Source organism: Stigmatopora argus, chromosome 14 (genome assembly GCF_051989625.1).
Source record: "Stigmatopora argus isolate UIUO_Sarg chromosome 14, RoL_Sarg_1.0, whole genome shotgun sequence".
NCBI classification, from domain to species: domain Eukaryota; kingdom Metazoa; phylum Chordata; class Actinopteri; order Syngnathiformes; family Syngnathidae; genus Stigmatopora; species Stigmatopora argus.
In genome coordinates this window covers 13,942,990-13,964,099 of record NC_135400.1, presented here as the reverse complement: position 1 = coordinate 13,964,099, position 21,110 = coordinate 13,942,990, and the positions used below count along the sequence as shown (strand labels likewise).

General features: G+C 43.0%; 6 protein-coding genes and 1 long non-coding RNA gene across 16 annotated transcripts in view; 4 read left to right on the top strand and 3 right to left on the bottom strand.

Annotated features, from left to right (window-relative positions):
* smim10l3 (small integral membrane protein 10 like 3) overlaps positions 1–569 on the bottom strand; it is a 1,663-nt gene extending 1,094 nt beyond the window's left edge. Inside the window, exon 1 of the mRNA XM_077618697.1 lies at positions 364–569. Within this exon, the coding sequence (XP_077474823.1) occupies positions 364–543 (180 nt within the window). The 5' untranslated portion in view covers positions 544–569. The remainder of the gene's footprint in view (positions 1–363) is intronic.
* LOC144088340 (winged helix repair factor 1) overlaps positions 1–17,914 on the bottom strand; it is a 19,869-nt gene extending 1,955 nt beyond the window's left edge. The window contains exons 1-14 of one of the 3 annotated variants that reach the window (XM_077618687.1): positions 17,021–17,914; positions 16,795–16,932; positions 16,642–16,693; positions 16,283–16,524; positions 9,500–9,965; positions 9,287–9,398; positions 9,003–9,182; positions 8,797–8,890; positions 7,506–7,598; positions 7,278–7,420; positions 6,945–7,180; positions 6,740–6,837; positions 6,467–6,614; positions 5,847–6,016 (exon numbers count right to left, since the gene is read on the bottom strand). In XM_077618687.1, coding sequence (XP_077474813.1) covers positions 5,971–6,016; positions 6,467–6,614; positions 6,740–6,837; positions 6,945–7,180; positions 7,278–7,420; positions 7,506–7,596 — 762 coding nt within the window. In that variant the 5' untranslated portion in view covers positions 7,597–7,598; positions 8,797–8,890; positions 9,003–9,182; ... (4 more) ...; positions 16,795–16,932; positions 17,021–17,914 and the 3' untranslated portion in view covers positions 5,847–5,970. Of the gene's footprint in view, positions 1–568; positions 799–2,115; positions 2,259–3,500; positions 3,571–4,541; positions 6,017–6,466; positions 6,615–6,739; positions 6,838–6,944; positions 7,181–7,277; positions 7,421–7,505; positions 7,599–7,887; positions 8,162–8,796; positions 9,183–9,286; positions 9,399–9,499; positions 9,966–16,282; positions 16,525–16,641; positions 16,694–16,794; positions 16,933–17,020 lie in introns of those variants that run through there. The other 2 variants (XM_077618688.1, XM_077618686.1) reach the window with 2 other exon arrangements.
* LOC144088344 (ras-related C3 botulinum toxin substrate 1-like) lies at positions 1,346–5,683 on the top strand. The gene is made up of 6 exons (XM_077618696.1): positions 1,346–1,695; positions 2,559–2,630; positions 2,855–2,972; positions 3,330–3,392; positions 3,505–3,664; positions 4,528–5,683. The coding sequence occupies exons 1-6, from the start codon at positions 1,661–1,663 to the stop codon at positions 4,656–4,658; spliced, it is 579 nt and encodes a 192-aa protein (XP_077474822.1). The 5' UTR covers positions 1,346–1,660; the 3' UTR covers positions 4,659–5,683.
* dxo (decapping exoribonuclease) lies at positions 8,270–10,852 on the top strand. Its single transcript, XM_077618676.1, has 7 exons — positions 8,270–8,574; positions 8,839–9,313; positions 9,446–9,672; positions 9,743–9,962; positions 10,046–10,181; positions 10,257–10,351; positions 10,420–10,852. The coding sequence occupies exons 2-7, from the start codon at positions 8,862–8,864 to the stop codon at positions 10,526–10,528; spliced, it is 1,239 nt and encodes a 412-aa protein (XP_077474802.1). The 5' UTR covers positions 8,270–8,574; positions 8,839–8,861; the 3' UTR covers positions 10,529–10,852.
* LOC144088347 (uncharacterized) lies at positions 12,741–13,854 on the top strand. Its single transcript, XR_013304849.1, has 2 exons — positions 12,741–13,251; positions 13,432–13,854. It is a non-coding gene; the product is annotated as an uncharacterized LOC144088347 (long non-coding RNA).
* Positions 14,414–18,160, top strand: LOC144088337 (decapping and exoribonuclease protein-like). 3 transcript variants are annotated; one of them, XM_077618678.1, is made up of 7 exons: positions 14,414–14,618; positions 16,325–16,619; positions 16,741–16,967; positions 17,039–17,258; positions 17,336–17,471; positions 17,535–17,635; positions 17,703–18,160. In XM_077618678.1, the coding sequence occupies exons 2-7, from the start codon at positions 16,348–16,350 to the stop codon at positions 17,809–17,811; spliced, it is 1,065 nt and encodes a 354-aa protein (XP_077474804.1). In that variant the 5' UTR covers positions 14,414–14,618; positions 16,325–16,347; the 3' UTR covers positions 17,812–18,160. The 3 variants fall into 3 exon arrangements, with proteins under 3 accessions (XP_077474804.1, XP_077474805.1, XP_077474803.1); XM_077618679.1 differs by having other exon boundaries at positions 14,915–16,619; XM_077618677.1 differs by having other exon boundaries at positions 14,415–14,618; positions 16,342–16,619.
* On the bottom strand, positions 18,161–21,110 carry slc25a17l (solute carrier family 25 member 17-like). 6 transcript variants are annotated; one of them, XM_077618680.1, is made up of 10 exons: positions 21,010–21,110; positions 20,814–20,948; positions 20,628–20,688; positions 20,496–20,562; positions 20,261–20,415; positions 20,079–20,195; positions 19,869–20,014; positions 19,423–19,518; positions 18,913–18,989; positions 18,161–18,812 (listed from the first exon to the last, which is right to left on the bottom strand). In XM_077618680.1, the coding sequence occupies exons 2-10, from the start codon at positions 20,886–20,888 to the stop codon at positions 18,668–18,670; spliced, it is 939 nt and encodes a 312-aa protein (XP_077474806.1). In that variant the 5' UTR covers positions 20,889–20,948; positions 21,010–21,110; the 3' UTR covers positions 18,161–18,667. The 6 variants fall into 6 exon arrangements, with proteins under 6 accessions (XP_077474806.1, XP_077474809.1, XP_077474808.1 ...); XM_077618683.1 differs by having other exon boundaries at positions 20,814–20,907; positions 21,010–21,086; XM_077618682.1 differs by having other exon boundaries at positions 20,814–20,952; positions 21,010–21,067.

Below are 21,110 nucleotides of genomic sequence, written 5' to 3'. Positions count from 1 at the left end.
ATGCAAAGGAGAAACCAGCTCTAATTTGAGCCGCTCTCAGATGACCGACCTCGTCACCTCAAGCCGGAATTCTTGTAAGCATCAAAATTCCAACTGGTTTTCCTCGCCATTAACCCTTTCAGGGACAGTGGTCACTACAGTGAACAGCTATTCAAAAGTTGTCTGTACAGAGCAAGTAACTATGGTAATAAATAGTTTTTTTTCTTTAACCCATTTATCATAATTAGAGGGTAAGCAATAATTTTTCCACATTATTTAAAAATGATCAATTATTTCAAGAATTGACATTCGCTATCGGTCTTCTCAAGGGAGCCAAGCATAAGTACATTCTCTTGGTTCTAGTTTCGTGTCCACTTTACGTACCTGGAGCCTGACATTAAACACCATTGAGGCGACAAGGTAGATGTACGGAAACCTGATTCGCAATCGCCACGCCAGATCGAAGAAGATCATCAAAGTTCTGGTCAGGCCTTTGGAAAACACCCCGTAGGTGCGCCCCGCGGTGCCCGAGAAGCGGAGCACTAAGTGAGACAGCCCCGTCATAGAGGCCAATAAGTCGGGGGCTCACTCGGTGGGGTGAGCGCGGAGGGGTTCGGCTCCTCGGAGGCGACCGTTCATGTCTGCTGCCGCCCAATGACCCCCGATTAGAAACGTGGACGCAGGCTTTGTTTGACTTGTTGTGTTGGCAGCGGTGCTCCACCCCGGCAGCCGTCTTTTCTGCGGATTCCTCAGACCAGTGTTGTTATCATTTAGGGGGACTGATAGCGGTGTGACACACGGAGGTTTGACGATTGGTTCCTAGGCAATAGCAGGGCACAATGAGACAAATAGCCATTCACGCCTGCAGTTACGTCTACGGGCAATTTATAGCGTCTTGTGAGAAGTACAGCATTAAAAATGATTTCAAAATACTAGAACCTGGATTTATTTACACGTAGTATAATTTCTTATAAAATTAGCTGTTTGGAAATCTGCCAATAATTCAGTGGTTTAGTGGAGAAAATCACAAATCACGCAAGATGGCTGTTGGTTATTTACGCATCTTAAAACATCTAGGGTAGTATATATTATCTTTATTACAAATACAACGTGCTTGTGTGACGTCGTGTGTTACACATTATCGTCCCCGCTTTTTTCCTGCAACAGAAAACGCAACTAAATCTATTTATTTTTTAATTTTTTAACTTTAGTATGCCATGAAACATCCCAATTTGTATGCATTTTTATTTTTTTAAGTATATTATCATCCAGTGAAGAGAACGTGCTTATTTTTTAACAATAAATCGTGGGCGTAACGCTTCAGTAACCCATCTATACCGTATGGTGGCAGTGTTTCGCCCCCTTTTTCCTTTCTCTTTTTTTTCCTCTTAGGGGTGGTGGCCGCTGTTTTGCTTCGTTAGCTTCCACTTCGACAGCATGGGAATGTAAGAAGGCAATCTCCCAGATAAAGTCGCGTCAAAGTGCTGCATAAGTCGCCGCGGCTTCTGTCAACTTCCTTCTGTATCTTGAGAGCACTTCCTTGACAACGACGGGCCCGCCCCTTGGGACGTTTTCAGGACATTTTAGCTGCGATCCCATAGCGGACAAAGGCAAGACTTGCGAGCTAACGTCGGCTAGCTCCCAAGGCTAACCTTAGCATTCTTCCATCGAGTGCGGCGCAATGCAGGCCATCAAGTGTGTCGTTGTCGGGGACGGGTGAGTACATTTAGACCTCCTTAATTACAATCATTATTATTCTGTGGGATCATTTGATGTTTGATGAAATGTCATACGAGGAAAGCCCATCGATTACGTCAACGTACGTGCGATCGTTTAAAGCCTCTTGAATGATCTTCCAACTTGAAAGTTGTCCGATCCTAAAAGTACACCAGCGTGAAGAATTGAAATTGTTTCGATAAGGATACTCCCCTTTAATTAACATTTTAATTTTAATACCTTTGTGGCCACCGTAAGTTGTGTTGGCATTCCTTTCCCTTTGGCCTCCAAATGAGTGCGCGTGCGCGTGAGATATGTCAGAAGGCGTGGGAGGCTGCGGGCACGCGCCTAACTTCTTGTACAGGGTGTGGTGCCGGTACGTGCATGGATGTGTTTTCCCCCTTTTTTTCCCCTCCTTACCTTCACTTGGATGCAATGAACTGATGACGTTGAAAATGGCTCACAGGTTTTACATAGTGGGCTGCTGATGACAGGCGACGTGGATTCTAATTGGCTGCCTCGCTTCTGTCAGTCTGCCCCAAAGTTGCTTGGCTACCTGGAAACTGCATAAAAATCTTTTTACTTGATGTCTTAAATGGTTAAGTCACAAAAATATTTAAACCATCAAATCGCATAAAATTGCAATGCGGTTGCATTAATATTGGCAAATATCGCAAGACCTGCTATCCATTTTGACTGAGAATATATATAACCAGTAAATATTTTATCTTCATAAAGCAGATGCCAATGTGACTTTCCTTGTTATCACTCTTCCTCATTGCTATGAATGTTTTTTTTTTTGGTTTATGAGGGGCCACTTTTTCCAAGTACTAAATTGGTGCTGGTGTATTTCTTTCCGACAGAGCTGTGGGTAAGACCTGCCTGCTCATCAGTTACACCACCAATGCCTTCCCTGGAGAGTACATCCCCACCGTGTGAGTAATTGGTCCCCCCCCCCATTACTGGATCCGACGCCCGAGGAGATACTAATCTCGACAATGCTCGTAGAACTGGTTACAGTGTAATCTTTTCTAAGATTCCTGAGCGGAAATAGTTGGATTTTTTTTCCCATTGGTTTGATTCAACATGTTCTAGTTTCCTTGTTTGTTTTCCCAAAATCTTTCACATGAGTTAACCATGTGTTGTTGTTTTTCCTCAGCTTTGACAACTACTCTGCCAACGTGATGGTGGATGGCAAGCCGGTAAATTTAGGCCTTTGGGATACGGCGGGACAGGAGGACTATGACAGACTGCGTCCACTCTCCTACCCTCAAACGGTACAGAAATAGAACATCCCTGTAGCATAACCACAATTAGGGCTTTCACAACAAATTGACTAATCAACATCAATTACTAAATTTGTCATCATTGAATCAGGTAATACAGGTATTTTCCTGGTGCTTTATAAGCCTGGCGGCTCATCAAGCATTTCTTGTCCTCCCACTAACACCAGCTTAACAAACAAAGCTATAAATAATGCATAGAAAATCTTTTTTAACCTATTTCTAGACTTTCCCATTTTTAACATAACAGTCAAAACTATAAAAAAAATATTTTCAAATTGACTATTCAATAACTGCTTGTGGCATCTCTAAACACAATTCTATGGTGACATTATCGTTTCCGCCCGCCAGGATGTGTTCCTCATCTGCTTTTCGCTCGTGAGTCCGGCCTCTTTTGAAAACGTCCGTGCCAAGGTGAGTTTTATTTATTGGAGTATAGATAATACTTTGAAAATTCTAATATTTTGACAACTGGAGCGCTACGGGACACTAGCATAAGCTAAACGCATGATTGATACGCACCTAGTGGTACCCCGAGGTGAGACACCATTGTCCCAACACTCCCATCATCCTGGTGGGAACCAAGTTGGATCTGAGAGATGACAAAGACACCATCGATAAACTGAGGGAGAAAAAACTGGCCCCAATCACTTATCCTCAAGGCCTGGCTATGGCCAAAGAGATTGGTAAGATTTTTTTTCCCCCATTCGGTTCCAAACTATGGAGACTTGGGAGTGCCAATAAATGTCATTCATTATTTTTGTATTTCTTTATATGATTCTGTTTTCATTCATTAGTTTTTTTTCTCATTTAATTAACAATTACCCTAAAATGACACTCAATGTTCTCTCTAAGCTGCGCGCGTGCGAAATTGCGCACTACTCTCGTCTTCTCCGCGCAGCAGCAATCATATGGCGCGCACAAAATAAAATCCAAACTTTTTTTTCTCCTCTTTCCTCATGATGGCGCCGTTCATGCGGCAGCCGGTGGCAGCTCTGTCCGCTTTTATGTTTTTCGTGTTTTACAGCCCTTCTATCTTTTTTTTAATTACATTTTAATATTTCTTAATACATTCCTTTTTACTTTTCTGTGCAAATAGAAGAACAAGAGGTGAAACCAGGTGAGAACTGTCTAAATCTGCTGTGTGTGGGGTTGGGTGCGTGCGTGCGTGTCTAGTATGTGTGATTGTTTGTTTTCAACCTACACAATGGACTATAAATGGAAATTAGCCCTCGGCTACAATCTTACATATATATGTTCATTAATATGTGCTATCCCTTATTAAATAAATCAAAGCAAAATCATGGAAAAATATTGCATATAAATGGAAACTTGACTATCTCAAGTGACACGTTCAGCATTTCAAATGAAAAAGAATGAACTCTGAGACATTACTCCAAGATAATCTACATTAATTAGATTGTTGCTATAAAAAAACTCCACTCCTAAATTTAATGACACCATTAATTGCATATTAATGTACTTTTGGCACTCCTATTCTCCATACCGGAGCAGTCGGCGTGGATTAAAGTGACTTTCTTTCAAACAGCTTCTGTGAAATACCTGGAGTGCTCCGCCTTGACCCAGCGCGGCCTTAAAACGGTATTCGACGAAGCCATCCGCGCCGTCCTGTGCCCCCCACCTGTCAGAAAGAAGGGCAAGAAATGCAGCCTCCTCTAAAGTGCATGCTTCCTCTTTGCGTCAGGAGCGTTAAGCCACACAACAACAACAACAACTACATACTCGGCTTTCCCTAAATAGCGGCGGTTCTAGCGACCCAACCCCCCCGAATCAAGATTGAGAGGATTGTAACATGACAAGTGAAAATGTCCAACTTCATGAGGCCTTATATTCATTCAATCCACCTCGCTTTCATTTTGTTTACAGTTCTTTACAGTGGGAGTCATGTTGCCAAATCCACCCTAACGCATTCGCCTATTTTTTTTATCCGTGCTCCCACAATCGATCGTTTGCAAATATTTCACCAGCGGTTACTTTTTAATTTTTTTTTAAACACCAACAGTGCTATTAACCACTCGCAAAGTAGATTTTTGAACTGTTGGTGACGGGGAACAACGGCATCTTCAATGCGACTCGGGCATTTTCCCCCCCAACTTATTATCATTGGCTGCCATTGACAGTGATAGACAGCGTATGATCGCTGCCAGCCCTCGCTGTCAAAATGGATTGGACGTCTATCGCCGACAATGGCGCCACTGCATTACTACTGGCCAAAGTCAGTAAAAAAGCTACTGTCAGTTGTGGTGTAGTAGAAATTGTACTCCGCTTTGTTATAATCATGTGATTTGACCTTTTTTTTTTGTATCTTACACTTCACTCACTGTATTGTTGGACTAACACTATGAAAATGCTTTTTTTGTTTCGTTTGTCTTTTACAGCTAACGCTAACTTAACCTCCCTATCTTTGTGTATTGACGCTGATGGCATGTATGTGCGACGTATACTGAAAAGGGTTAAGATTCAGATCGCATTTTGTTTATTTTGTTCGCCTCGTTACAAAATGTATTTAAATGACTACAGTACAAAGGGTTCGAGAATACATTGCTCATTATGTTTGGAATTCAGACATTAAGATGTGCTTTAGCTCAAGACAATGTCCTTGTAACTCTTAAGTTTTACAGATACGATGCTATTGTCACTTTTTTTCCCTTTTGAAAATGCCAATAAATTCAAATAAAATTGAAGCCATTGCATTTGTCATACTTATTACAACTGCGAACTATGAGTAAAAACAAATACATAAACGTAACATCCAGTTTTTGTCAATTTTTACTTTTTAGGTAGCATGACTGTCCAATGAACAGTACAAAAAAAATTCCACGAGAAATTTATAATGCAACAACCTGGTAAGGTTGAGTACATCAAGTGTATTTAATAAATCCACTATATTGTTTGTTATAAGGCCTTTTGTGAATAAATATACAATACCATACTTTGACAAGCCAGCATCTTATCTGCTATCTTCAATAATTCAGGAGTCAACATATCGCAATAAAGTCCCCGAAGTTGTTGGTATTCTGAAAAGAAAACGGGTAAATGAATATAAGTTAGTAAAGTCATTTATATACGTATATATAAATGTTTTTTATAGCTGTGAAACCCTTAAAATTTAGGAATTTCATGGTTCCGACTGATAAAACTTAAAAGAAAATGTTTAGAAATCCATTAAGTAACAGAAAAACAACAAAAATCACCATCAGATAGCTATAAACTTAAAAAAAAACTTTCCTGATTCAGAATGTTTTTTTAAATATCAAGTGTGTCTATTTAGATATTTATAGAATATTCAACTTGATCTCATAACTCAAATTAGAAAAATCTGCATATCCTACAGTGTCTACAAAGTTTGGCATCCGTGAAACTAGTAGTTTTGCACACATTTAACTTGTAACTAAAATATGAACAATTTAAATACACTTTTAAATTTAAACTAGACATGCACTGCAAGTACGTGCTGATGTATTTACCTGTCTACCAGCCCAGCACCGACAAGATCGTGGATGTGATACTTGATGTGATATTTCACTTGCGACGTGGTCCGCCGTCCTTCCAGCTCGGCCTGTAACACTTCGCCGTAGCGAGACTTTTTCACCATGCCCAGTACGCCCTTCCGACCTGAAAGGCGAGGGAATTGTGGGAAAACATTCTGTCATTAGAACAAAATTTCAACCCTTTCACCGAGTGTTTTCTACTCGCTTTTCTACCACCTTGAGGTAGTCTTTTTAAACCTAAATACGCACCTTGTATGAAGTACTTAGTGAATCTGCCAGAGTTGGGAATGGAGAGCCACCAGCTGCCGGCGTCCCTTACCGTCAGGACGCCTGCCTTCACCAGCTGCCTGAACGGCAAGCAAAAACATTGATGTCAATGTCAATCTCGCCATGTGAACCACTACACAACAAGGGGTCGTTTGTAGTTTCAACAGACAGATTTGACTCGACGTACGTGATTTCGGAGTCCATGAAGAGGAATTTCTTGATCATCTGTTCTTTGTTGAAGCTCAGATCAGTGCAAGGCGACAAAACCTTGTCCAAGAACTTGTCTACAGTCCTTTGGGTGTCTCTGCCCTCCTCTCCGGCCGACACTTTGGCCTTGTAGTCGGACGTGAAAACCAGGCCAAATGCCTCGAGGTCAAAACCGAGTTGGACCATGAGCAGCTCTCCATCCTCGCGTAGTTTATTCTGCAAGTGTTTTGATTAGACAATCAGGGACCGCATAAAGGCATCTATTTGTTTGTTACACTCTCCAATAGAATCCAAATATCTTCATTCATCTCACCACTTCCTTGTCCACCAGAGTTTTGTCATGATGAATGCTGTAGAGTTGGTGCTTCAGTACAATTTGAGGCAATTGGTCATTGAAGAGCTTTCTGGGAAACAGTGTCATGAGGTACTCCAGGCTTGCTCGGATGTCAGTCGAACCTTTCAGGGTTGATAGAATTTCGGTTTATACTTTATTTCTACCTAGTAATTGAGCTACAGCCATGTATGAAACAATGACACTCACCTCCATCACTCTTGTCACCAAACTTCTCAGCACCAGGTCGTCTTTTCTGTACCTTGAAAATGTCGGAAATTAGAGCTCGTTTCCTGCTCATACCTGAAAAGAAGAAAACGCTATTCAATATTTTTACACTTTGGTTCCATGATACCAGAGACATATTGTGGCGGTCAACCACCCCAACTAGACATATTTAAATTATGTATTTAAAATAACAACTAGGGTAAGGATGGCAATCATTCATTACGGTTTGTGTAAATGCCTAATTTGTTCCACAGTGGCTAGTTTCATTCACATTATCGCGCGTATCATATACGTATTAGAAATACATTGCAAAATTTGAATTGTGACCCAATATTATTAACTTATATAGGTTGAAGAGCATTACCTTGAATTCTGTTAGGTGTAAAACTACACGCATACACATAATTTCGGGTGACGAACGCGTCAAATGCGTTAGCTTCTTAGCTTCTTAGTTTCGACATTGCGAAATTGAGAGTAAAATAGATGCGATATGCGTGCTGTCAGTCAATTAGGGCGACCGTCCGCACTAGTCGGCCATTTTGTGCCAGTGGCAGTCACCCGCCTTACATTTGTTATTCACGCCGGCAACTCTGATTTATTTTCGCATCTAGCTCTATATATATGTGATATAAATGATTGCTCCACTATTCTTCTTCTCTTATTAATAAGACTCAATGGCAATACTGCCCTCCTTTGGTTACAGTCGTAATGACATCCGCATTTTTACTTGCACCGGTTCTTATTTGACTAAGACTCCAGTAACATAGTTGGAAATACTGCCCCCTTTTGTTCAACGTGTTACCTGCATGTCCCTATGTTATGGTTCTTACGAATATAACAAGTAGAACGCATCGGATTATGAAATGGCTATCATTTGGATTTGAATAGATATATGTATAGATTTTGAAACAGCAAGACCATTAAACAAAGCGAACGCGGCTGTTTGTAACTAAAACGAAGCTGAGCTACAGCTAAGCTAAACAGTAGTTAGCCTGTTTCTTATGAGAAGAATGCTACCAGTTTAGCATTCTGGGTTCGTGTTTGATTTGAGGTAAGTAGCCTAAAAACAATCCCCACTGATCTTAACAAATCTAATACTAATTATGTGCATCATAGTGAACTTGATAAGTGCATATATAAGTAGTATTTGCGCAACTGCCTTATTGATTTATTAAATGCCATAGCAGCTTTAACTCTTTACTCTAAGCATTTTTTAAAATATTGACACATTAGATCGCATCTTTGGGTTAATATAAACATTATAAATACTTACATTGATTTAATGTTGACAATCACTTTTTCTTTGCAAAATCAGCATCCTCTTCCCATCAGGCAACCATGAACCAGCGACACCCGCACAATTCCAGCTTCCAGCACCAGCGGCAAACATTCAAAAGATGGAGAGATGATAGCGAACAAAACGAGAGGAGCCGTAAATTTTCCAAATCAGACCGTCACGTCTCCGAGTCGTCAACTCACCAAAAAGCACCCAACTCTCAGACTTTGAGCACCAGAAAGGAGCTTTACGAAAGAGACTTCCCTTTGTACAAGCAGCCCGTGGAAGTCGGTTTCTTTTCCCTCGACTCCCAGCGCAGGTTCTTCAACGACAGCAGGCAGATGAGGTACTACGCGGAACCCGCTAAAAGCCCCCATTTCGACCTGCGGGACGGTTACAGAGACCGTTTCATAAAGAGGGACGACAGCGTGAAGGAAAAGCTGGACCACATCCTCCGCTGGATTTTGGCAAACAGACAAAAACTCACGCGGAAGGCAGACAAGTCATCTTCATCGTAAGTAGAGGTGGGAGTTGAAAACGAATTCACCATTCGATATCTCCGTCCGCTATCTTCAAGCTTAATTTGATCAGAGAATATCCTGAAAGAAAACAAATATTATAAGTGTGGGTGGTCTTTCCCTGGCAGAATTTTGGATGTGGATTTTGTGACGTGGAGAGGCCATTTGACCAAACTACTGACCACGCCGTACGAAACGCGGGAGGGCTGGTTGCTGGCCGTCACCAGGTTCAAGGGAATCCTTTACATCAGCGAAGTGGAGACGGACGCCGCCCGCCGGGATCGAGAAAATCGCACGGGGAGGCACCAGGAGATGATGTACTGGGGGTACAAGTTTGAGCAGTACACGTGTACGGGTACGTACGTTTTGCGTGGTCCGGTCACGCGACTCTCATTGAAAAAATGTACTACGCGTTCCCCTCAAAGACAAGATGGACGGCGTCCCCGACTCAAGCGGCGAGGTCAACACCAACGAGGCCTTCTGCACCGTGGTCCAAACACGTCTCTCGGATCACAGGCTTCTGTTCTCGGGCGAGGTGGACTGCCGGGACAAAGATCCGCATGCTCCGGCTCCCCCCGCGTGCTATGTGGAGCTCAAGACGTCTGCGGAGATTTGTACCCCCAAACAGCGGAGCAACTTTCACAGGTGCTGGAGAAGAGAAGTACATACGGACTGACGGAAAATGGGAAAATTGTATTTTTGTTTGGGTTTTTTTTTTTTTGCATCAGGTTTAAGTTGCTCAAATGGTGGGCCCAGTCCTTCCTCCCCGGAGTCCCTCGCATAGTAGCAGGTTTCCGGGACGACGACGGAGTGGTGGTCTCCGTGGAGACCTTTCACATCTCCAAGATTTCACGGCTCATTAAGGTACGGATTGTTTACCCGCTACGTAACATAAAAATGGACAGTGGCGACAACTACAAGCGATGTTTTTTTAAACAGGCCGAAGACAAATGTTGGAGGCCGACCGTCTGCATGAACTTCTGCAGCGACTTCCTATCTTTCGTCAAGCGTGTGGTGACTGAAGACAATCCCAAGTGAGTTTTAAAGTCTAGTTCGATCTCTGAAGCCAGACAACATTCCATTTTTTGTGTGTGTTTTCCAGTGTGGTGTATCTGTTCTGCTGGAACCCGCGCTGTGACGTGACCTACTCTGTCCACCGAGACTCATCTCATTCCTTTTTGCCAAACTGGTACTTGAAGGAAATGGGATAAATGGTCTCACCCCCAAGAGACTTTTTTTTAACATCCATTCAACAAGAAAATATGATAACCAACTTTCACACTGCAGCGCAGGATTAGCAATGCAAAAGAAGATCCGTCTTATGTCGACCTTTGACTTTTATACAGAATCTAGTGATCTAGCATGTTTTATAAAATGAACAAAAATGGCGCAATTCCTTCCCAGTCTTAAAAGAAAGACAGTGTTTTGATAGTTCCGGTGAGTTATCTTAACATATTTGTATGTTATCCTGCTTAACATATTTGTATGTTATCCTGCTTGCAAGCTTTGTAATAAACATTAAGTCTGACTGAAAATGATTTGTATTTGTTTTTATTTAACCCACTTTTATTATGACAATTACAGTACAACCCGACTTAGAAGATTTAGTACAATATACAGCAGGGGTCACCAAACTACGGCCCGCGGGCCGGATACGGCCCGCCGGCACATTTGGACCGGCCCTCTGAACAATACCAGAGACGCTATCGTTATTTGGTTTTTTTTGTTTTTGTTTTTGTTTTTTGGGATGCAGCCCGCAGGCACATTTGGACCGGCCCTCTGAACAATACCAGAGACGCTATCGGATTTATTTTCCTATTTGGCCTCGAAGACTGGGACGTTTTAATCTTGTGTTTGGTTCATTGCACCCCTGCTGAGCCCACAAATCATCCCAGTGAAGTGGGCCTTCGCATTGCTCCTTTGGTGACACGCGCGGGGAGAGTGTTTGCCTTTGATGCATGCGGGCATTCCACCGTTGCATGCGTGAGCAGAGTGTTAGCGAGACATCTGGACGATTGCAGGTGAGGGCGGAGCCCTGGTACCATCGCTATTGCGATGCTATTCAAGCATATAAAAACTGCAACCTGAACCTGTTTGAGAACGGAATAATGGCAAAAAGGTTAGTTAAGAGAAAAATTGATTCAGAATGCAGGGTATTTAACCTGCAGTGGACAAACGATTATTTTTTTTGTTCAATGCAAAGAAAAGGCTATTTGTCTCATCTGTCAAGAGACGGTCGCAGTATTCAAAGAATACAATCTTCGCCGGCACTACGAATCCCGTCACAAGGACAAGTACGATAGCGTGCAAGGCCAAATACGAGCAGACAAACTCTCAAAGCTAAAAGTTGGACTATTATCTCAGCAGACTACATTTCTACGCCAAGCTCAGCTGAACCTGGCATCCGTTCGGGCCAGCTTTCGGGTTGCTAAACTGATAGCAAGCAACGGTAAGCCTTTCACTGACGGAGAGTTTTTTAAGAAATGTATGGATGTTGTCGTGGAGGAAGTGTGTCCCGAGAAGAAAGATGCATTTAATGCCGTAAGTCTGTCGGCGAGTACAATCACCAGACGCGTTGAAGAAATCGGGAGTAATGTCTATGCCCAGCTGCAGCAGAAGATGAAAGAATTTGACTTTTTTTCATTAGCACTGGATGAAAGCACGGACGTGCAAGACACAGCGCAACTGCTCATTTTTATTCGTGGAGTTAGCGCAAACTTTGAGATATGCGAGGATCTGGCAGCCCTCCAAAGTCTCAAAGGGACCACAACGGGAGAGGATATTTTTGACAAAGTGTGCCAAACCATGGAGAAGTTGGACCTGGACTGGTCAAAGCTGGCTAGCATCACGACTGACGGGGCTCCTAGCATGGTGGGCGAAACTCGCGGTTTAATAGGACGCATGAACCGTGAGTTGGAAAAAAGGGGTCTCACCGCCCCGCTACGAGTCCACTGCCTAATTCACCAGCAAGCACTGTGCTGCAAAGTGTTGACGTGGGATTCTGTAATGAAGGTTGTGGTGTCTTGCATAAACTTCATCAGGGCAAAGGGACTTAAACACAGGCAGTTCCAAGAATTCCTGTCTGAACTGGAGTCTACGCACGGAGATGTGCTGTACTACACAGAGGTCCGATGGCTGAGCCGGGGCAGAGTTTTGAGGCGTAATTACGAGCTTCTACCCGAAATTAACGCATTTCTTCATTTAAAAGACAAAACGGTCCCAGAGCTGATCAACCCAGAATGGAAATGGCACCTCGCATTTTTAACAGACGTGACAGAAATACTTAACCGCCTTAACTTGCAGCTACAAGGCGAAGGGAAACTCATTTGCGACATGTATTCACACATAAAAGCATTTGAGGTGAAATTAGCGCTGCTTTTGGAACAAGTAAAAAAGCGCAACTTTGTCCATCTTCCCGCTACCCAAAACCTGTCGACAGAGAACCCAGCGGTCCCGTTCCCAGCTGAAAAGTGCGTGGAAGCACTGGAAATGCTGAAGGCGGAGTTCGGTGTGCGATTCACTGAACTACATGTTCATGCAAAAGAAATCCGTCTTTTTCAGAACCCCTTTGTTGCCGACATTGATGAAGCCCAGCCTTCATATCAGTTTGAGTTGGCTGAGTTACAGAACTGTGATGTTCTGAAAGACGCATTCAAGCTCAACAGTCTCATTGACTTCTATGCCTCCCTCCCAAACGACACATATCCAAACATAAAAAAACATGCAATGAAAATGTCCTCAGTTTTTGGCAGCACGTATATCTGCGAGAAAACCTTTTCTCGCATGAAACTGCTGAAAACTCCGATGAGATCAAGATTGACAGATGAACATTTGCATCAGTGCTTGAGACTGGCTGTAACTAGAATGGAACCTAATATTCAACTTCTCACCAGCCAGATGCAGGCCCACAGTTCACACTGATGAACAGACATAGGTAAGCTCACTTTTCTGACTTGAATGAGTCATTCTGAGCATAAACAAATATAATCATAATAAAATCTACTGGGATAAAATCCATCTTTACAACCATACTGGTAGTGAAATGTATTGTGCTGTGTAGGTGCGGTTTCACTTAGTTCAGCTTCTCAACCTGCTTCCTTTGTGGTTTTCACAGGGAAGTTGATGAGAGAGCTGCAAACAGCGGTGTCTACAAGCCTATTGGAACAAAAGGATTATAAGGAAGAAACACAAGAACTTTAGGAGACTGCTCATATGTGTCAGAGAGATTCTGCTCTGACAACCGAGCTGAACTTTTATCTGTTAAGATTGTGCATGGCACAACAGAAAGTTAATGTTCATGGCTTTTTTTCTATGAAGAACCCAGAGAGAGTTATTTAGTTCTTATTTATTTCATAAATAGTGTTATTTAGTTCCTGTTTTTTATGTGAAGAACTCAGAGAGGGTTATTTAGTTATTATTTATTTCATTAATAGTGTTATTATTTGTTTTCTGACTTTTTTCTGTAAAGAACCTGGAAAGGGTTATTTGGTTATGTGTGGCTTTCTGGAAAACAATAAAAAAAAATTAAGCTCCCCTACGATCGTCACACTTTTTCTGTTACAAACTGACACCCGCCCCCCATCAGAGAAGGGAAAAGTTATGTGGCCCTCACAGGAAAAAGTTTGGGGACCCCTGATATACAGTGTGTTCGAAAGGGGAATAAAAGGTTCAAGTAAGAACAGCATCACGAGTTATTTAGTCGTCGTGTGTTATCCTAGCTTCAATACCCACATTCCATACGTAGGTAGGCTATTGCATTTCCTGTTTTCGCAAAAAAACTCGACACGAGAGCGAATCTCAGAGAAAAGTTTTTCACCGGTCGAACGGGACGGAGAAGGAGTCACTTTTAATCATTTTATTGACTATATATTGGCTATATTTGTCACCAGGCTGCTGCCGACGAAGAGACGGGAATAACTGTGATGACAATTTAGCTTGAGGGTGAGCAACGATGACGCCAAAGGGTACAGGAAGCTAGTGACTGGGCGCACCCTTTCTCGGAATAAAGCTTCACTGGGCGCACCCTTTCTCGGAATAAAGCTTCAACACCCACATTCCACACGTAGGTAGGCTATTGATTTCCTGTTTTCGCCCTACCCTTTAAGCTCCCGTTGGCAGATCGAGCGTTAGTTCAAGACTAGTACTTCTCGTTGGCAAGTCATCGTGTGTTATCCTATTGTGAGGACATCTGTGTGCATCATTTTCGGAATATTTTGAAGGGAATACGTACAACAGCAAACAGCCCATCGATAGCGAACGTGAGGGTGGAGGCGTGGCAAACCACTAACCCGGAAAACAAAGGTAAAAAGCTTAAAACAAAATTAGAAATTAGAGGCAGATAGCCACCCAAACATCTTTTCATATTACCTCACCCCGAAGTTATTACACTGAAGGGATTGTGTGTTGTGTTACCGCAAGTTTAGAGTTCTGATGGATGTGGGGGAAAAACTGTCCTTAAGCCTATTTATCCGTACTTTGTGGGACCTATAGCGTCTGCCAGAGGGCAGCAGCTGGAACAGATTTTGACCAGGGTGGTATGGGTCCCCGATGATGTTCCTGGCCCTGCTGAGGTAACGAGGGCTGGCAATGTCTTCCAGTGAGGGCAGAGAGCAGCCGACGATCCTCTGGGCAGTGTAATCACTTTCTGCATGGCCTTTTTGTCTGCTGCCGTGCTTCCAGCGTACCACACAGTGATGCAGTATGCCAGGATGCTCTCCACAGTGCTTCTATAGAAGGTTACCAGAAGCTTGGTGTTCAAGTTGTTCCTCCTGAGTACCCTGAGGAAATTGAGTTGTTTCTGGGCCTTCTTCACTACTGCCGTGGTGTTTGTAGACCAGGAGAGCTTATCCGTGACGTGGACCCCCAGGAATTTAAAGGACTGGACCCTGTCTACACATACTCCATTTATGAGGAGTGGGGCCAGATCTGTGCTGTTTGCTAAAGTCCAGGATTATTTCTTTAGTTTTCGTGGTATTCAGTGTGAGATTGTTCACCGTGCACCACAAAGACAGTTTGTTGACCTCATCTCTGTAGGCCGACTCATCCCCTCCTGAGATAAGTCCGACCACAATGGTGTCATCAGCAAATTTGATGATTGAGTTAGACTGGTGGGTTAGTGTACAGTCGTATGTGTATAGGGAGTACAGAAGAGGACTCAGTACACAGCCTTGAGGGGAGCCAGTGCTCAGTGTAATGGAGGAAGAGAGGTGGGGACACCAATTAATAGTATTAAACCACTAGTTATGTGTTACTTTGTTAATAGATGGCGAATTAGAAGAAATCAAACATTTTTTTCCAATCCAATAACTGTTTTTTGATGTTTTTTCAGAGGGTTGGAACGAATTACTTTTTTTTAAAAATTCATTTCAATGGGAAACGTTCGCTCGAGTTACGAAAAGCTCGACATACGATCTCAGTCCCGGAACGGATTAAGATCGTATGTCGAGGTACCACGGTAGTTGGAAATACTGCCCCTTTTGTTCAACGTGTTACCTGCACGTCCTGATGTTATGGTTCTTACGAATATAACAAGTAGAACGGATCGGATTATGAAATGGCTATCATTTAGATTTGAATAGATACATGTATAGATTTTGAAACAGCAAGACCATTAAACAAAGCGAACGCGGCTGTTTGTAACATAAACGAAGCTGAGCTACAGCCAACCTAAACAGTAGTTAGCCTGTTTCTTGTGAGAAAAATGCTACCAGTTTAGCATTCTGGGTTCGTGTTTGATTTGAGGTAAGTAGGCTAAAAACAATCCCCACTGATTTTGATAAATCTAATAATAATTATGTGCAATATAGTTAACTTGATACGTGCATATATAAGTAGTATTTGCGCAACTGCCTTATTGATTTATTAAATGCCATAGCAGGTTTAACTGTTTACTCTGAGCATTTTTTTTTTAATATTGACACATTAGATCGCATCTTTGGGTTAACATAAACATTAGAAATACTTACATTGATTTAATGTTGACAATCACTTTTTCTTTGCAAAATCAGCATCCTCTTCCCATCAGGCAACCATGAACCGCCTCCCAGAGACTTTGAGCACCAGAGAGGAGCATTACCAAGGAGAAACCCCCTCGCACAACCCGCCCAAGGAAGTCGGTTTCTTTTCCCTTGACTCCAAGCGCAGGTTCTTAAACGACAGCAGTCAGATGAGGTACTACGCCGAACCCGATGAACACCCAAATTTCGACCTGCGGGACGGATACCCAGAGCGTTACATAAAGTGGGACGACAGCGTGGATGAAAAGCTAGACCACATCCTCCGCTGGATTTTGGCAAACAGACAGTTGAGTTGAAAACGGACTCACCATTCGATATCTCCGTCTGCTTTCTTCAAGTTTAATTTGATCGGAGAATATCCTGAAAGAAAACAAATATTATAAGTGTGGGTGGTCTTTCCCCGGCAGAGTTTTGGATGTGGATTTTGTGACGGTTCGAGGCCATTTGACCAAACTACTGACCACGCCGTACGATAAGCCAGGGGGCTGGTTGCTGGCCGTCACCAAGTTCAAGGGAATCCTTTACATCAGCGAAGTGGAGACGGACGCCGCCCGCCAGGATCGAGAAAAATGCACGGGGTGGCACCATGAGATGGTTTACTGTGGTCACAAGTTTGAGCAGTACATGTGTGCGGGTACGTAAGTTTTTGTGTGGTCCGGTCACGCGACTCTCATTGAAAAAACTTACTACGCGTTCCCCTCAAAGACACGATAGACGGCGACCCCGATTCAACCGGCGAGGTCAACATCAACGAGGGCTTCTTCACCGTCATCCAAACACGTCTCTCGGATCACAGGCTTCTGTTCTCGGGCGAGGTGGACTGCCGGGACAAAGATCCGCATGCTCCGGCTCCCCCCGCGTGCTATGTGGAGCTCAAGACGTCTGCGGAGATTTGTACCCCCAAACAGCGGAGCAACTTTCACAGGTGCTGGAGAAGAGAAGCGCATACGAACTGACGGAAAATGGGAATATTGTATTTTTGTTTGGGTTTTTTTCCATCAGGTTTAAGCTGCCCAAGTGGTGGGCCCAGTCTTTCCTCTCCGGAGTCCCTCGCATAGTAGCAGGTTTCCGGGACAACAAGGGAGTGGTGGTCTCCGTGAAGACCTTTCACCTCGCCGAGATTCCACAGCTCGTTACGGTACGGATTGTTTACCCGCTACGTAACATAAAAACGGACAGCAACTAATGTTTTTTTAAACAGGCCGAAGACAAAGACAACTCTTGGAGGCCGACCGTCTGCATGAACTTCTGCAGCGAATTTCTGTCTTTCGTCAAGCGAGTGGTGACTGAAGACAATCCCAAGTGAGTTTTAAAGTCTAGTTCGATCTCTGAAGCCTGTTAACATTCCATTTTTTCGTGTGTTTTCCAGTGTGGTGTATCTGTTCTGCAGGAACCCGTACGGTGACGTGACCTACTCTGTCCACCGAGACTCTCCTCATTCCTTTTTGCCAAACTGGTACCAGGACAAAATGGGATAAATGGTCTCACCCGAGTTTACTGGAAGCGCAACAAATACTTTTTTTTTTTTTTTAAACATCCATTCAACAAGAAAAAATGCCAACCAACTTTCACACTGCAGCGCAGGATTAGCAATGCAAAAGAAGATCCGTCTTAGGTCGACCTTTGACTTTTATACAGAATCTAGTGATCTAGCATGTTTTATAAAATGAACAAAAATGGCGCAATTCCTTCCCAGTCTTAAAAGAAAGACAGTGTTTTGATAGTTCCGGTGAGTTATCTTAACATATTTGTATGTTATCCTGCTTAACATATTTGTATGTTATCCTGCTTGCAAGCTTTGTAATAAACATTAAGTCTGACTGAAAATGATTTGTATTTGTTTTTATTTAACCCTCTTTTGTTATGACAATTACAGTACAAACCGACTTAGAAGATTTAGTACAATATACAGTGTGTTCGAAAGGGGAATAAAAGGTTCAAGTAAGAACTGCATCACAAGTTATTTTCATGTAAACGTTGCACCCAAGTGATGCAAAATGTTTGGTGTAATATGTACACCACAGGCACTTTGTGCTGTTAAAGAGGTAAAAAAAAAAAAGTCACGCTGACATTAAACTGGTTAGAACGATCACTGGCCGCTTTTAAATGTTGCGATCAAATCTATTAAGATGAACAGTCAACTTGATGAGGAATGCTTCAGTAGAGGCCCCATAAGAGGAAAATTACTGTTAGTTTTTGTAATGTACTTTTAAATTAAGTTTAGCACATGAACCATACTTTTTGCCCTCTCCTTTTTTACGATACGGTGAATTCCCGTCTCTCAGAGAGTTTACCGAGACGCGCTCGTTTTTACAACGAACGAAAAGCCACCGACTACATTCGCTTCTTATTCAGGCCCATGACCTTAAAGGTGGCGGCGGTGATCTTCTCGTACACGACGAACATGAGGGCGGCCGTCAGCACCGTCTGGAGCAGTTTAGCCTCCAGGCCTTTGTACAGGCCGAGGACGCCGTGCTTTCTGCAAATAGAACACGCGTTGTTAATCAACGACTCGTCGAATCAAAATGGGTGAAGGGACGATGCGACGCGACGCCTGGGTGTCTTTTTCGAGCGCTTACTTAATTCGGTCCATCAGCAAGGTGAAAATGTTTACCAGACTTCCCGTCAGTCCCCCCTCGCCTTTGTATTGGCCAAACTGAGAGGAAAGGACACAGTAAGGTTTTAACAATTGGTACGTTTGTATTTTATTATTATTATATTATTATCATTATATATTTATATCACTTTTCATAAACCGCTTATTAAACTATGGCCGCCACGGGCGATCGACTTATTGACAACGAATCGATTACAAAATAAATGGACAACTTTTGATCGTCAATCGTGTCGAGCAGTGGTTCTCAGCACCCTTTTAGGGAAATATTCACTTTTTTAAAATAAATATCTAACTCATTTAATTATTATCAGGCTCTCATCAAAAAGTGTGGTGCCGACAGCTTTGGCTAACATAAACATGTTGTTAAAGAGAAGCGATTCCGCTGGCTTCGTAACATGGATTGTTGTTCGGATCACTCAATTGCGCCTCTCCCGGTTAAAAAAAGAACTGCACCCATTTCCACTCTACTTACCCTGAGGATGGCTTGAACAGTCTGCAGAGGATAAGTGGCAGTTGTTGCAATGGCTTTGGCAACAGCCCCAATGAGGAAGATTTCTGCAGATGATATCTAAAAAAAGGATTATAATGGCACTTAATGATTTTGGTTACATTTTCATAATTCTGGACATTTGACAGTCTGTGATGCGCGACAGCACAGTGCAGTTGATTGTTTATTAAGTTCATATAGCAGTACTAGTGCTGCACCAATATAATTTTTCCTCTAGTGAACAACTCTTTGACAATCACAGTGGGACAATGATTGGACGTTACTATAATTGGATCTCTGTCGTTATCGTAAGTAGAGGGACCAGCTTTTGGAAACTTGACCCAAAAAGTAGATATTACACAGCATGGGTGCATTATTTTCGAGTGCTTCACTCATATTTATGGCACTGTGATAGTCCATTATCTTTTCACCTTTTTGCCGCCTTTCCCTGCCCTCCTCTTCATGTACTCGTAGAACATGAACTGCAAAGCCGGGTTGAGGACGAGGATGAGCGAGGGCAGAGTGCCGTTCCACAGCGTTCCTACCCCCTCATTGGCTATGATCTGGGAGAATGCATCTGAAGAAGGATATCCGCCATCAGGTAACCCATCAAAAAATATATCTTTTTCAGATAAACGCACCAAAAATGCCCTTGTACTGAGTCTGATGGAGGTCCTCATTTCTGAATTTGGCCCCCTGGAGCTTCAGACGAGTGTTCACAACCCACATGGGAGTGGTGAGGATCACATTGACCGCACCTAAACAAGGGTCAGAAAAAAAACGGTTTACAGTGATGAGGGGGACGTCGACCGTCGTGTTTCACCTGACACGATGCCTATGAGCAGGTCTACGCCGAGTCTCGAGCGCTGTGGCTGGGTGGGCGTCAGCCTCTTCAGTGTGTTGAAGGTGTAGAAGTAGACAAAGTTGGAGCAGCAGAGGCTGGAGATGACCGGGAACCAGCCTCGGTACAAAGCCAGCCTGCGAGGATGGGTCGCCAGGAAAAAAAATGTTGGTCAACTGACTTCCAACAAATCAACAAAACACAAAACCATACTTACATGCCCTCTTCCTGGGCTATCTCAGCCAAGATGACAGGCGTGGATTTGGACTTCCTTCGCTCGTCAACTGAAAATAGCAACTATTTTTACATACATTTCATTATTAAGACAATAGGATCATAGGAAACTCACCCTGAAGTCGACTTTTAGCTGTGTCCAAAGGGAAGAAGGTGGTCATTGCTGTCACGCTGCCCTGAAATGACATCATGGCTGACCGACATTCGCCTAAACCTAGTCCAGTTTACTATCATAGTAAAAATACACAGATAAACACGTGATTTTTTTTGTTTTTATCGTACTTATCATTAGTTTACTGACCATTGCACCTGCCAAAGCGTGAACCAGAGTCTCATATGATAAGATGCCGACCGGCAATGCTCCATTGGTGGACATTTTGACAGCCTCTTCCCGTCTAAGCGCACAAAGCGATCACTGACAAGAACTTTTATCCGTCTGTCTTGAGAGTAAATAGTTGGTAAGCTGTCAAACATTTACGAAAACATTGCAAACTTACACATTAACAGGACCAGGAAGTAGCGTTGGACAAATTCAACGAACATTGAAACGTGCGCATGCGCGGAAGAAGTCGGCATTTGTGAACTATGGCAAAAGCAG